We start from the raw sequence: 16,180 nt of genomic DNA, 5'->3' as shown, positions 1-16,180 counted from the left end.
TGACATTTGCTCACCACTCACCTCATTCAATGAAGAATTCTGGTCTTATTAAATGGTTCAATAAATAAATAAATAAATAAATAAATAAATAAGTGGTTCAGGGCTGGCCTTGAAAGCTTATTTTCTTAAATCTCTTTTATTTTAAGATAATTTGAGCAATAAAAATAAGCATTTGAATGTAAACACAGGTTTACCAAGATAATTTAATCACTATAATGTGACTGAGGCTGTGGTGGAAATGCCTCAGGACACTGAGAAAAAGCCTCTCCCCAGTGGGGAGGGGAGGGTATGATCGCAAATGGGCCTCCTAAGTGACTTCTCCAAACCCTACCATTTTCTTGGTGTTAACCAGCAAAGAAAAAGCGGAACCTCCAAGAACTGCACAAAATACAGAATGCTTCAAGAATCTATGTGCATGTTGCCGCCTTTTGGCAGGGGCTATGATAATCTTCTCTGCATAGTTCCAATTTTAGTATATGTGTTGCTGAAACGAGCACAAAAATAAATCTTTTCACATTAAAAAAATAATTGAGAAATTTAAAAACATAGATTTACTTAGATTAATATTTATTCTTATAGTCAACTAACATATTTGTATATGTTTATGTATATATATATGTATATACCACCAATATGAATTATATAAAACAGCAGAATTAATATGGACATCAAGGGACAAAGGGAACAGGTCTAAGTGGTAACAAGAAACCACTCATTCTGGCAGTTCAATTCCCACAGCTCCATCACATTTTTATCCCAGAGAGGGAATCAGGAACTGACAATGAACCACAGATTTTTTTTTTTAATTTTTATTTATTTATTTATGATAGTCACACAGTGAGAGAGAGAGAGAGAGGCAGAGACATAGGCAGAGGGAGAAGCAGGCTCCATGCACCGGGAGCCCGATGTGGGATTCGATCCCGGGTCTCCAGGATTGCGCCCTGGGCCAAAGGCAGGCGCCAAACCGCTGCGCCACCCAGGGATCCCACAGATTTTTATTTTATGTTGATAATGAACATGTGAAAAATAAGAGGTTAAATGAAAATTACTGGTAACTTGTATTTTTTTATCAATACTTCCTTAAGAATAATTAATTGGCACTTATAGACATTGAGATCTGTTAGAAATTCCTGAAACAGCCACAGGAAAAGATTCAGATGGACAGCCCGGGTGGCTCAGCGGTTTAGTGCCGCCTTCAGTCCAGGTCGTGATCTTGGAGACCCGGGATCAAGTCCCATGTCAGACTTCCTGCATGAAGCCTGCTTCTCCCTCTCTCTGCCTGTGTCTCTGCCTCTCTCTCTGTCTCTGTGTCTCTGTGTGTCTCAATAAATAAAATCTTAAAAAAAAAAAAAAAAGGCAAAGATTCAGATACTTTAGGGATTACATTAAGCACATGGCATTTTCCCTTAAAAACCCTGAGTAGAATGACTACTATCTCACACTCATCATTGGTGCCTATCACTGTGTATCTCTCACATCATGGGGCACTTGTAAGAGGTGGCAGGGGATGTATCTAGGTTTGTGTTTTAGTAAGTCTAGACCAATGGCATTAAAAACAGAAGAATAAAATCCAGTAAAGCATACCATGACCATCGGATCCTTCCATTGACTTTAAAGTATTTCTTGTTTGTTCAAGTTCAGACTGTGCAGATTTTAACTGCATTTTCAGTTTATTTGTAGTAGCTTCCATTTCTTCAGTTTTGTTTCGAAAATTCCTTTTTAAGACTTCATAGTCCTCTGTCACCATGTGATAATAATAGATGGTTACTTTGGTCTATCCCACTGTATGAAGTGTATTTTATTTGTAATTAATGATCACAAAATTTTAGAGCTGGGAGAGACTTCATTTAGCTACATCTTCATTTGTTTCAGAAATGAGATGTACAGTCACATTTCCTGAGTGGAACCTCCTTCTTTACTTCCTTACTATTCACTGCTTTTTTTTCCCAGCCAGTATGATTGGCTTACATCAACTGCATCTTCAATTTTTTTGGATGGTCATATCCACAATAGATCTCACTACCATCTATCTGTAGGTAGGTGAATCTCCATGACATGATAAGTAACCCGAGGTTACTGTGTGTTCTGTCTTTTTAGCTCTAGTTATTACTGAAATACTTGGCATGCACTCGTCATTCTATACAAGAACACACACACACACACACACCTATTCAACTTTCAATATATTTATATATGATAGATTCATATATAAAGGGAACAAACAGAGCCAAGCCATCCTTGTACTGAGACATTTCCACATGCATATCCCAGCGTCCCCCATACCACCTGTCTCGTACTGGCTATATCTCACCTCTGGCCCTCAAGCCTGCTCCCCGAATGGTTTTCCTATCTCAGTTAGAGGTGATCATCATTCTACCGATCCCACGGATTTAAAACCTGCAGGCCACACAATCCCTCGAATCATGAAGCACTGTTGTTCAGTTGCAAAAATACTCCTATTAATTCTTTCATTCTCACTGCCACTGCCTTGATTCCAGTTTCATAGCTCCCTGGGAGGAGGCCAAGAGCCCCTTTAACTGGCTGGACTGGGCCCTAGTCTTGCTTTTCTCCATTTACCTGCTGCTGTCCTTTCAAAATGCAAATTTGATAACAATAATCTCCTACTTAATGTCTTTTGCTAGCTCCACACTGTCTGGCTCTGCCTATCTACTCTACCTAATTTCTTAGCCCCCGGGCCTTTGTGCCTTCACTCAAATACTTCTGAGGTCACATTGTTATTTCATTCCTTATGCTTTTGCCCATGATGTTCTCTCTGCCTGGGTTGCCCTTCTACCCTTCTACCTGCTAAATCCCTTTTCTTCCTTCAAATTTAGCAGAGGAACTCTAAATCCTATAGGAGACTGATTCTCTACACTCTTCTCCATCTGCACCCAGCACATCATGCTCACCCACTGTCCTGTAACTGATTCTATAGAAGTCTGGCTCCCAAGTAGGTGGGATCCTCACTGTTGTGCTGCTAGGGTCTATCTCGGTATCTGGCCGAATAAATGCTCAGGAATCACTGATTCTGTGTGTGTGTGTGAGCGCGCGCGCACGCGCACGCATGCAGTAAATGATACCTGAACCACACTAATCATGAACTAGAAGTGTTTTGTTTCTTTTTTTTTTAAGTGTTTTGTTTCTAAATTTAAGATCTTGATTGATTTTTCAAGAAATCTATACAGTCTGTGTATACACGTTGCTTCACTATGAAACTTCTAATCAAACTATTTAACTCAAAGGACTCAAGGTTTCCACTTCTCTCACCCTTTTCTTGAAAACTTAGTAAAGAGGGGTGCCTAGGGGCTCAGCCAGTTAAACATCTGACTCTTGGTTTCAGCTCAGGTCATGATCTCAGGGTCATGAGATTGAGCCTGATAGTGGGCTCTTGCTCAGTGGGGAATCAACTTGAGGTTTCCTTCTCCCTCTGCCCCTCCCCCCACTCACACAAGCTCATGCTCTCTAAATAAATAAATCTTAAAAAAAAAAAACAAGTAAGTAAAGAATTTCATGGACTCTGAGGGTTGACTAAAGTTAACAGTTAATGAGTGTAAGATTTGTAAGCAGAAGCAACAGGATTTCAGGGCAGCATAATTATCCCTGTTTACAATGTGGGATGAGCACCCATTCTTTTGCAATAGTCCTAGCATCCACGCTGGATTCACTGGCAGTGCTCCTAGTTGTCAGCAGAATTTGAATTAAAGTAACATACCTGTAAGACCGTTTAGCTCACTCCTACTGGTTTTCACCTCATTCAATAACTGATCTCTCTCCTGTTTGATGTCTTTTACTGCACGGAGGCGTTCAGACCCTGCGTTCACCAGCTTCACCTTTTCCAGCTCCAAGTCACTTACTCGGGCCTCAAGCTCCCGTATCTTTGCATCTTTTTTATCTTTTAAAATCTAAATATAGGGATAAATACAAGGACAGAGTAAGAAATAAAAAAAAAATGTACATGTACCTATAGTTGACATTCTTTCATTAGTATCCTATCTATATTTACTATCTTTTCACTATTTCCTAGAATATTAAATTTCTATTTTATTATCAAGCCTCAACAGTAAATAGGAAAGCAAAAGGCCTTCTATTGATATTGAAAGGCCTTTATTTTAACCTTAGATGTCAATTTCCAAAAAAAAAAAAAAAGATGTCAATTTCCAGTATTGTTTGCAATAATTCATTATCCCTACTCCTACTATTTTGCATTCCAAAGAGAAAGGTAGTGAGCACCTACTCTGTGCCAGGCACTATTTTACATATTGGGACAGAGCAGCAGGACAGAGACTGGGTGAGGCAAGTGAGGCCCCAGGTGGGCACCTCTCTGAGTTCTGTGTTCTAGCTGCCTCACTAATCTTACCCAGTCCCAGTTATGAATAGCAGGAAATAAAACAATGGCCTTGTCCCCAGGGAGCTTACATTTCAGTGAGAAGAGATAGACAATAACAAATATTTAATAGGTAATAATAAGTTACCAAAAAAAAAAAAGTGGGGAGTAGAGAATGAATGCAAAGGAGGGGCTGTGCATGTAAGAGATAACTGGGTATGTAGAAAAGAACCCAATTGCTATTCTTTTTTTTTTTTTTTTAAGATTTTATTTATTTATTCTTGAGCGTCACAGAGAGAGGCAGAGACAGGCAGAGGGAGAAGCAGGCTGTCTGCGTGGAGCCTGATATGGGACTCGATCCCAGGACCCTGGGATCACCACACCCTGAACCAAAGGCAGATGCTCAACCACTGAGCCACCCAGATGTCCCCAAATTGCTATTCTTATTAAAGCTGGAAACAAGGTTGGCCGTTGGCTGGTATCTGGGAACTTGGGTTGGGAGGGTTCCCACCACTCTGAGGAGAGGCTCACTGTGCCTAAATCAGTTCTGCAAACAATGATTTATGCAGAGCACCTGCTTGTCTCCTGGAAGACTGGAATACTTGCCAGACAATGGGGTCTGTGTGACCAGTCCCTACTATAAAAACCTGGGGATTGAGTCTCAAATGAGCTTCCCTGATTGGCAACATTTGATATGTACTGTCACAACTCATTGCTGGGGCAGTTAAGTACATCCTGCATGACTCTGCAGGAGAGGACTTTTGGAAGCCTATGCCAAGCTGCCTCCACATACCTTTTCCCTTTGATGATTCTACTTTATGTTATTTCACTGTGATAAATTGTACCTGTAAGCACAACTATATGCTGAGTCCTAGCAAATGGGTGAACCGGGGTGGGGAGGTAGTCTTGGGGACCCTGACCCTCTGATGAGCAGAAACCTCAAAGAGGGAGGTGAAGGACCAAGCCATATGCCAGGCTCAGGGGCAGCTCTAGGGACAGGTAATGTGTTCAGGAAACAGTAAGGCCATCAGAATGGCTGGTGGAGGAGACCAGAATATGCTACCTCTCTGCCATAAGGATTACTTTGAGCTGATTATTTTGAGAAATGGCGGACACAGGAGAAGGTCTGAAAACAGATAAGTTGCCCTTTAAGGGATATTTATATTTATGAAGGAAGTCTCCATTTATAAAGGTGTCTCCCTTTCTGAAGCAGAAGAGGAAGGATAACTTTAAATTACAAAAGAATCTTATCAATGGGGAAGGCAAGGCTTAAATCTGCAAAACAAACCTCATTCCTGTTTTCTTTTCTTTTCTTTTTTTTCATTTTTTTTTTCATTCCTGTTTTCCATTGTTTTCCTAGTTGCCTTCCTATGACCTGCCTCTCCCACATCCTTCTTTTAGCTAAAGATGGTATTTAATATTTAAGTCTCAATTCTAAGCCACCTCTCTGAGTTACTCAATAAACTTCTGTTTACTCTTTTCTTGGTCTGTCTTGGTTACAGGGGCTCAACCAAGAATTGAGAAAGCCAGAGGGAGATGGATTTCTCCTGCCCTACACTGAGCATGGGGAGGAAGTAGTCAGAGATGAAGTCACAGAGGGAGCCATGGGCAAGACTGGCCTTAGAGGCAATGTAAGGATATGAGAGTTCATTCTGAGTGACATAAGAAGACACTGGACAGTTATAAACATGGGAATGGTACAATGTTAACACTTTCAAATATAATTCTGGCTCCTGTGAGAAGCATAAGGAGTGGCAGGGGTGGAGGTAGGAGTGTTCTTGCAGTGGCTGCATTCTCACCATCAGTGCATGAGTGTTCTTTAAGTAGGCTCCATACCCAGCGTGGAGCCCAACGCAGGGCCTGAACTCATGACATTGAGATCAAGACTTGAGGCCAATCTAGAATCGGACACTTAACTGACTCAGCCACCCAGAAACCCTGAGTGTTCCTTTTTCTCCATATCCTTGCCAACACCTGTTGAAAAAAATCCCAGTCTTTTAAAGTGGGTTAACAATGCACATGCCCAACTTTTGCCATCATGCACTGTTTGTGGGAATGCAAACTGGTGCAGCCACTATGGAAAAGAGTACAGAATTCTGTTCCACCTGGGTGGCTCAGTGGTTGAGTGTCTGCTTTCAGCTCAGAGGTGATCCCAGGTCTGGAGATCGAGTCCCACATCATGTTCGCTGCAGGGAGCCTGCTTCTCCCCTCCCTCTGCCTGTGTCTCTGCCTCTCTCTGTGTGTCTCTCATGAATGAATAAGTAAAATCTAAAAAAAAAAGTTAAAAATAGAACTACTCTGTGATCCAGCAATTGCACTACTAGGCATTTCCCCAAAGAATACAAAAATACTAATTCAAAGGAATACATGCACCCTGATGTTTATTTATAGCAGCATTATCTACAATAGTCAAATTATGGAAATAGCCCAAGCATCCACTGACTGATAAATGGATAAAGAAGATGTGGTCTCTATATACAATGGAATATTACTCAACCATCAGAAAGGACGAATACCCACCATTTACATTGATATAGTGGAACTGAAGGATATTATGCTGAGTGAAATAAATAAGTCAATCGGAGAAAGACAATTATCATATGGTCTCGCTCATATGTAGAATATAAGAAATAGTGGAAGGAATCATAAGGGAAGGGAGGAAACGGATCTGGAAAATAAAAAAAGGGAAGGTGGGTGGGGGGTTGGGGTAACTGGGTGACAGGCATTAAGGAGGGCACATGATGAGATAAACACTGGCTGTTATATGTTGGCCAACTGAACTTAAAATTTTTTTTAAAAGAAGATGTGGGGTATATATATATATATATATATATATATATATATATATATAAACATGGAATATTGGAATATTACTTGGCCATCAAAAAGAATAAAATCTTGTCATTTGCAATGACATGAATAGAGCTAGAGAGTATTATGCCAAGTAAAATAAGTCAGTCAGAGAAAGACAAATACTATATGATTTCACTCATCTATGTAATTTAAGAAACAAAACAAATGAGCAAAGGGGAAAAGAGAGAGAGAGAGAGAGAGAGACAAGCCAAGAAACAGACTCTGAACTATAGAGGGCAATCTGATGGTCACCAGAAGGGAGGTGGGAGGGAGGATGGGTGAAATAGGTGATGGGGATTAAGGAGTGTACTTGCTGTGATAAGCACGGGATGATGTATGGAAGTGCGGAATTGCTATATTGTACATCTAAAACTAATATTACAAAGTATGCCAACTAACTCTTCTTTAGTTTCATAGTTATGGAAGCCAAGATTTAGTGAACAAAGCAGTGTTTTATAGTCAGGTGGTGAGAGGTGGGGTTCAATGACAGGTCTGTCTGACGAGGGAGAAAATACTTCAAACTGTGGGATGAGACATGGCTTCATGAGGAAGCTGGATTTTTATGATTTTTTTCTCTTTTGTATCAGTAGTCTTGGGTCCATCCACTTCTTTTGGAATCTAATAAAAGTAAGGATCCCTTCTCACAACAACACACAAAGGCACTCAGGCACAAATACTTTTAAACAACCTCAAAGGGTCCACAGACCTTCATAGAGCATCTCTTCAGTGACTTAAATCATACTTCCTTAGGAGGGAAATGATATTTCTGAAGTTAAAACTACCAAAAAACCCTCTACAGACCTTGAATTCCTGTAGCTCCAGTCTCCTATCATTGATCTCCTTCTCAAGCTGAGCTTTTTCAACCTGCATGGCACCAGCAGTTCGTCCGTGCTGGCCAACCAACTGTGTCATGTTTTCAATCTGCTGTCGCAGAATCTCAATCACCTTGTCCTTCTCTGCCATCTGTAGCCTGAGGGCCTCACACTCAGTCTGCACATTTCTGAGGTGATCTCCCTCTGTTTTCAAGTGCTGCAGCTCTTGCAATTTCAAGTCCACTCGGGAGCGTAGCTTTGTGATCTCCGAATTGGTAGCCTCAATGGCTCTCTCTTTTTCCTGGAGGGAAGAGGTCAGGTCCGATATGGTCCTCTCTGAGCTCTCCAGGGTCATTTTCTTAGCAGTCAACTCTTCCACCACTTTGCGGAGCATCTCTTTGGTGGATTCAAGCTGAGCCGTCAAGGAGGACACTTTTTCTAGACTTTCATTCTTTCCCTGAATTGCTGCCATCTGATTGTCAAAGAAGAGAAAATTTCATGAATTTGGGCAGAGGGGTGGAAGCAACCTCAAGAGATATAACAAGTTAGCTCACAAACATGAATTCATGAATCTAATAATAATATCTACCTAAACTGAAATCATTTTTATGTCACAACTCTGTATAGACCACAGACCAACTTAAGTTAGTTAGACCAAGGTGGAGAGACATGAATTAAATAATAATGCTCCTCTAGAATGGCTTTCTAGTGTGGGAGCTTTGGAGGTTTCCTCTGAGAGTATTTCTGTACCAATTTAAATTAGGATAACACTGGCAAAAGTGTGGCATGACTGAAGAAGCTGCCCTTCCTAGGGAGGAAGGCACTCTTGCCCCACTATTCCTCCAACTTGCCCCTTAGTTATACCTCTGAGGAAAAAGTGAATAATGGCTTTCATCTAACACACACTCACATTCTCAGGTCCTTGTCCAGAGAAGTGTTAAGAATCTAACTCCCAGTAACTCCCCTCATCTTTCTTCTTGCCCAGGGTGGGCCAAAGAGTAGAAAAATGGTTTGCCTGAATTCTAACCCAAGACTGGTCCCTTTGGTTTGCTTTCACATTTTGGGAAGCTTACTCTTTTGTGGGATGCTTTCTATGTCTCTGTGGCAATACTGACATTGGAATCATGTCCTCTTGGTACTGAAGGTTCAAGGCTCTTAATAAAGCATTGCCACTGGGGCCCCAAAACAGAGTGCATCCATCTTGTCTACTAGTTTCAATCAGTTTAGGGGAAAACCAAATCATTAAAAAAAAAAAAAAAAAAAAAAAAAAAACGGCTGTTGGATACCTTCAACCCTGCTGTTCCTCAGTTCTCCCTATGGTTTGATGCTTTTTAAAATAAGCATCTATTAGGTTTCTGATTTCTAGGCAAAAATAAAAAGGCAATTGGATAGGAATTTCATTTCTCAACAATGAACAAAAATGAGATAAAGCTTAGTATTTTGATCAGTCAAAAATATAAAAATAAATAACAGGTTTTTATAACTTGCTCAAAGAATCCATAGCTCTATCTTATGGCCATTTTTAGGCCCATACATTTTTTTTAAAAGCTCTACCAATAGGGACGTCTGGGTGGCTAAGTGGTTTGGCGCCTGCCTTTGGCCCAAGGCATGATTCTGGAGTCCCTAGATCAAGTCCCGCGTTGGGCTCCCTGCATGGAGCCTGCTTCTCCCTCTGCCTGTGTCTCTGTCTCTCTCTCTCTGTGTCTATCATGAATAGGTGAATAAAATCTTTAAAAAAAAAAAAGAAAAAAGAAAAAAAAGCTCTACCAATAACACAGAAAATACATTTTTCCCTCAGAAGAGGCAATCTGAGGAAGCCATCCCATGTCCTGCCTGACCTGCCGTTCCATCTGGCCCTGGCACTCGCTCTTCATGGCCTTGAGGAGTGCTTCCAGGCGCTGCACCTCCATGTTCCTGTCATCGAGCTCCCGCCGCAGGTGGTCAATGGTGATGCTGTTGCCCGTGTCCCGGTCCCACAGACGCTTATTCTGCTCCTTCTCCAGACTCAGCTCCTTCTCTCTTTTATGTAGATCAGCCTACAGGAAATGAGGTATGTTCCCCAACTTGCATTAAAGAATTAAAGCATAATTCTCATTTTCCTTCTATCATTTTTGGACTTTTTATGCAATTTGAGAAACCTTTGACTTTGGAATCTTATTTTCAATCATTCAGAAAAATGATTTACTAGATACGTAAGTTAACATTTGCTTACTTATAATTTCTTACACTACAAGGAAATCTCAATAGATTAAATCCCAAACAATATAAAATGAAAAGAAAAATGCAATAGATTTTTTAAATCATCCTATTTTTAAGTTTTGGATTTTCTAGAAAAGGCATTATTATGCCTCACATCAAGTGTGCTCCTGTAATAAAGAAATGCTCAAAAGCTTAGCAAATAATGAAAGCATAGCAATAGTAATGTGGTTAACTGCCTCAGAAATGACAGAATAGCATTTGGTACTGAGAGTGGAGTAACAGTTGACTATGAATAGAATTACCTTCCCCTTCAGTAGCTAGAAACAATACATAGTGTTTACAGTTAGCAAAAACTAGAGTAGGAGAGACAAAGACACAGAGATCTTCAAAGGATTTATCACCCAAAGGAAAAGGTGAGAACAGATACAAAGAAATGGAAGTGGTTTTTCATTAAAGAGAGAGAGAGAGAGCTAAGCAACAGCAAAGAGAAAGCACAAAGAAGATCAAAATACTTCAACAAGGCATTTGAGTTGGACCTGGACCTCACGAACAACTGGGAGATACAGAGATCAGGAAGAAAGGGCTGGCAAGGGGTGTGTGTGGTCTGGTTGGAGCACTGGGCATATGCAGACAGAAAGGATCACAATGGGAAGCTGGGGCTGGATCATGAACAGTCTTGAAAGGCGGGGAGTCTAGCTTTTATGGGGAATGTAATTTTTAAATCAAAGAGTGACACAGAGTGATATTTGAGCAGAGCAGCACTCCATAGGCCAGACTGAGGAGGGGAAAAACTGGAGGTAGCAATCCTAGTGAGAAGACATGCTCCAGGTATTGTGAGGGGCTTGGGCCAAGGGGTAGTGGCGGTAAGAATGAAAAGGAGGGGAGGGCCGTGAGGATCTTTCAGACAATCTGCAAGATTTTCAAATTCGATCTGAGGACCCAGGGAAACATGCAGGTGGAGGGAAAGTAGTGAAGGATTATCCCAAGGTTTGGAACTTGTCACACAGTTGCCAGCTCTATTTTTAGTGCTTGTTCCTCAAACCCTTTGTCAGCCTATGAAAGATGGCTCCACTGGCTGAGGGCGCTACACCCTACAAAGGGCCTGGGAGTGCGAGAGAAATTTATTCTCCTATACTCCTATACTGCTATACTCCTATATTCCTATACTGCTAACATCACACAGAGGAGTACCAATCGTTTCCTTTCCTAAATTTCTCATCCTCTAGTACCTCAAACAGAGCACAGGCTGTTTCACTATTATTGGAATCTTATTTCCTTTCTTTAAAAAAATTTTTTTAACCTAAACTCCCTTTCCAATTGTGTTTTGACTGTTATTTGGCTTCAAAATAAACAATACTACCTCAACTTAGTAGAATACATTTATCTAATTGAAAGGCCATTTGAAGACTAGCTTCACCTAACTTATAAGCTGTAACTGCTTAAGGGAAAAAAATAGGTAAAATTTAGAATATTATTCATATATAAATTGAATAATGTCAAGATAGTCCATTATGTATATATGCACAAATATTATGTAAAATTTGTAATTTTATAAGTAAAACCAATTTTGTGAAATATTTTGGTGAGAAACTTCCCAGAATTAATTGAATTCATATTTAGAGCATAGTCTTACCAACAGCTTTTGAAGCTGATCATCCAGATTTCCAGATTCCTGACTGAACTGGTCACGTTCCGTCCGTGCCTCAGTTAGCTCCGAGTTAGCAAGGACTAACTGCTTTTCAAGTTCTTCTATCTAGAAGGAAAGCACAAATCAATCTGACTATGAGAGTAGGGAATATAAAATAAATACAGTCTCTGGGAAACAAATGCTATTATTTTTGGGGCAAAAATAAAAGCTTATTACATTTTGTAAAGTTTTCTGAACTTAAGATCTATGTAGAATTTAACTTAGGGAAATTAGCCAAAGTGAAATATTTGATATTGTTAGATATGGGCATTGTCTGTAATCTTTTTCATACTATTCAAGATTTTTCTTGTGTGAATAGGTGTTCTGTCATTTGGTATTTAAGGAAGTTTGATGTGGTATAAATAAAATTCTGCACAGCCCACACAAATGATCTGTACTATATGTAGAAGAGTTATTTTAAGACTATTAGAGTTTCAATAATAAAAGGCAATGAATATAAAAGAATGAATGGTAATAAGGTTTTCATTATTGTCATTATTAGTCAATTTTGAAAGACGAATTAACATACATATACGTATATATATTAATTTAAAATTAATTTAAATTAAATGTATTAATTTAAAACACTTATATACATATTATATGTTTCAATCCTCATTTCCTTCAACTATAAACTGGATGAATACCAATTTTAAAGGTCTGGCATAGGTGCATTTTTCCCTCGTAGATAGGGCAGCTATTTGATCTGTGTAACTATGCATGTCTAAATGTCAATATACCAGAAGGCCCATCATTGTTAATAGCATTCCCACAGCTCTTGACCTGTAGATGCAAAGTAGGCGAAGAGGTTAAGATCTCAGACAATGGAGGCTCCAGGTTTGGATTTTAGCTGAGCCACAAAAATTCATAATTTACATACTGAGATATTAAAATAATGAGAACATATTGATACTTAGTGTGATCATTAAAATACTATTTCATCAGCCAGTAATAAGAAATCCTTCATGACTACATAAATGGTACATATTCCTTCTTACTTCAACAGGCTTCCAGATTTACTATGTCAAGAATAAAACTTATTGGTTTGGATGACAAACTGTGATTAAAATTTCTTAGAAAATAGGGGCACCTGGGTGACTCAGTCGGTTGAGTATCTGCCCTCAGCTCAGGTCATGATCCCAGGGTCCCTGGATTAGGCCCCATATTGGGCTCCCTGCTCAGTGGGGAGTCTGTTTCTCCCTCTCCCTCTGCTCCCTGCCCTGTTCCTGCTCTCTCTCTCTCAAATGAATAAATATTTTTTAAAAATAAAATTTCTTAGAGAATATATGAGCAAGACTAAGTTTTTTTCTTGATGACTCTATTTTTTTCTGGACCAGGTTCATTTAAGGTCTTCATTTATTAATTTAGCACATATTTATTAGTTTTATATATATATATATATATATGCAACTACCACTTTGATAAATGCTAAGTATGAATACACAGAATTCATATACCTTTAATCACACATACATATATATGATTTTTTAAAAGTACTTATATAGGATCATCAAACAGTTTCACATTTACCTACAGAGTAGAATCACAGCCTGTAGAGATTGGAGTGTCTATTTTAATATTTACAGTGAATATATTTTAAAAATGACTATGTCTGAATGTATGTTAGATATAAACAAGTATTTCACAAGAATTAAGTGTACATAAAACATTAGGCTATCACCAGAAAAGTTCAAAATTCTAATAATCCTATAAAGAAGTTCTCACACAAAACTCAACCTCTGGCAGGAGTAGCTTTCTAAGGAAAATGGCTGAATGGTATCAGTTGATATAATCTCTTCAGCTCTACTATTATCAGGAAAGCCCAAATCAGCACAAAGTTAGTAATGACATTAGGAATACTCAGGAAAAAGCCCACAAACTTTTACTGTGGGTGGACAAATGTAATCAGAGAGGGAACATGATCAAGCTAGGACTTTAGGTTATGGTCCAGGTTCTGTCACATGACCTCTCTGAGTCTCAGTATTTTTCATCTATAATTTGAAAAGAGTATTCTAGATAATCTTTCCAAGTTCTTTCAATTCTGCTTTTTTATATGAGAAGAACAGTATTAATAAAGCTGAAATCCTATAATTCCCGCCTGTCCTGAAAACTGTATTTTGAGCTATAAATTTAACAAGAGCACTTTCAATATGAAGAGTTACTCGTATGTCTATAAGGTTTTCTAGTCCAAATTTGGCATAAAACTATTGTCTCTTTGAGCAAAGTATTTGTCTATGTGCTTTAAAAACTTAAATTAAAACTTGCTATCTTGTCGGTTTTCATTTTTTAAAAAAAATTCTGGATGACCCTTTGATAACATCAAACTGGATGGTAAAATCCATGAGACCAAAGTTTCAAAAGAAAAGTGAGAAAAGAATGAAGAAAAAGAAAAGAGCCAAGTGTTATCTTTTTGTCTAAGTTTATCAACTGTCAGAAGTTCCTCCAGACCCCTGAAGGAACATTGGTTTTGTAGTTGTCAGTACTGACTCAACTGCTATAGCTCTGCTTTTACCTTTCACTTTTTAGAGCAGAAATACTTCTATTACTTAATCAATCAAGAAGAGAAATGGAGAGTGAAAGGGAAAACCACTGAAGTAGCAGCTGAGCTGAACAAACAGCTGTACAAAACACTACAAAGCCTTCTGAAATGTCCAGAATAAATAGTGATATCCAAGATAGATATTAAAGGTTTTTTTCTTTTTCTTTTCTTTTTCCAATAGCAGCACCGGTTTTCCCTTTCACCATCTATGAATCTACTTTCAGTTTTGGATCACTGGACAAATAAGTACTTGGATCTCATTCAAATTTTTACAGGGATTTTTAAAGATGTTACCAATCAAGCCGAATTGTTTTGTTTTCTGTGCTCAAAAAGACGACACAGACATTGGATACTGAGGGGTGCTGTAGGTCAGCACGGGGGTGCATTGGCAGAACTGTGCAAAGAGGTTTGCACAGACTCTTCCTGCACAGAATATAGCTCCAGCCAGTGCTACTAAATCTTTACTTTTTGAGTACAAAATTCAGCCCCAAAAGCTTTCAAAATAGGAAAAATAAACAGAATCAAGATCATGAGATATTTTTGTTGTCAAAAAGCGAAAGTTAAGAGTAAAGCCAAATCTACAGAGCCAATAGTGACAGCTTCTACTGGTCCAAATTCGTAAAGGGGAATTCTGGAGGTTCTCCTAAAATGGAAAGAGAAGAATAGAAAAAAGCATTACAGTAGGGCACTTTTGTAAGCTACAAAAGCTACATTTACAATTTTCTTTGAAACGTAGTTTCTATTTTCTTCAGTATGAAAATATTTTGTTAACCTGAAGATACATACTGCCCTCCTAAAGGACAATTTATGCCTTCTAGTTAGAAAAGTTTTGTTCAGACCTATCATGTCATCAATTTTTTTAAACAATAAAGACTTTTTTACGGAAGGAATCTGACCTCAGGAGAAAATACTAACACTGCTCACTAAAGCAGTAGAAGATAAAATAGATTTTAAAATTTTCAGAAGCTGGGATCCCTGGGTGGCGCAGTAGTTTAGCGCCTGCCTTTGGCCCAGGGTGCGATCCTAGAGACCCGGGATCGAATCCCATGTCGGGCTCCCAGTGCATGGAGCCTGCTTCTCCCTCTGCCTGTGTCTCTGCCTTTCTCTCTCTCTGTGTGACTATCATAAATAAATAAAAATTTAAAAAAAATTTTTTTTCAGAAGCTTTAGCAATGTAAACTCAAGTTATATGAAAATAAAAAAAATTAAACAGAAGAATTTTATATTCAATTCATTACAAGAAAAACATTTCCTAACAATATGATTTTTCATGACCCCAAAATGAAATCCTTTTGTTAACTAGCTTGATGTTTTCTTGCTCGGTTACAACCATGCATTGATGACATTTCAGGCCAAAGTACAAGATAATCATCTCTCAGTGTTCTCTGACTAAAGGGAATCACTATTAAGAAAGCCTACTTAACCACCATCTAGTTGCCAACTCCACAGGTTCAATATGTTGTTATAAATCTCACTGATCTAGATTAAAATGAGCTAATCTAATATGCCCCCCCCTTATTTCTATTAAATGTTGACTATTTAAGACTGACAAAATTATTGGTGATCCACTGTTTACATTAGGGCAAAATAAGAATGATTATAACATCATATTTGTATGTATCATTATATATCTATATGGCCTCAAAACATTCATATGAAAAAGTCTACAGTCATTCATCTGTATGCTTATGTTTCTACAATGCCAAAGATAAATATTTATAAAAACTCAAGCTATTTTTTTGTATTCTTTTGATGTACTGTATTCA

General features: G+C 38.6%; 1 protein-coding gene and 1 non-coding gene across 17 annotated transcripts in view; both read right to left on the bottom strand.

Moving 5' to 3' along the window:
- CCDC158 (coiled-coil domain containing 158) overlaps positions 1-16,180 on the bottom strand; it is a 127,331-nt gene that overhangs the window by 56,049 nt on the left and 55,102 nt on the right. For all 16 annotated transcript variants that reach the window (XR_005382942.1, XR_005382944.1, XR_005382943.1 and 13 more), the window contains 5 exons: positions 11,822-11,941; positions 9,828-10,025; positions 7,979-8,461; positions 3,713-3,902; positions 1,585-1,737 (listed from right to left, as the gene is read on the bottom strand). Coding sequence is in view for 13 of the 16 variants with exons in the window: in XM_038582390.1 (XP_038438318.1) it covers positions 1,585-1,737; positions 3,713-3,902; positions 7,979-8,461; positions 9,828-10,025; positions 11,822-11,941 (1,144 nt within the window). In the remaining 3 variants the exon portion in view is untranslated. The remainder of the gene's footprint in view (positions 1-1,584; positions 1,738-3,712; positions 3,903-7,978; positions 8,462-9,827; positions 10,026-11,821; positions 11,942-16,180) is intronic.
- LOC119867264 lies at positions 391-497 on the bottom strand. Its single transcript, XR_005382999.1, has one exon. It is a non-coding gene; the product is annotated as a U6 spliceosomal RNA (small nuclear RNA).

Source organism: Canis lupus, chromosome 32 (assembly GCF_011100685.1).
Source record: "Canis lupus familiaris isolate Mischka breed German Shepherd chromosome 32, alternate assembly UU_Cfam_GSD_1.0, whole genome shotgun sequence".
Taxonomy (NCBI): domain Eukaryota; kingdom Metazoa; phylum Chordata; class Mammalia; order Carnivora; family Canidae; genus Canis; species Canis lupus.
The sequence above is the reverse complement of the archived record's forward strand: the minus strand, read 5'-3'. Positions and strand labels throughout refer to the sequence as shown.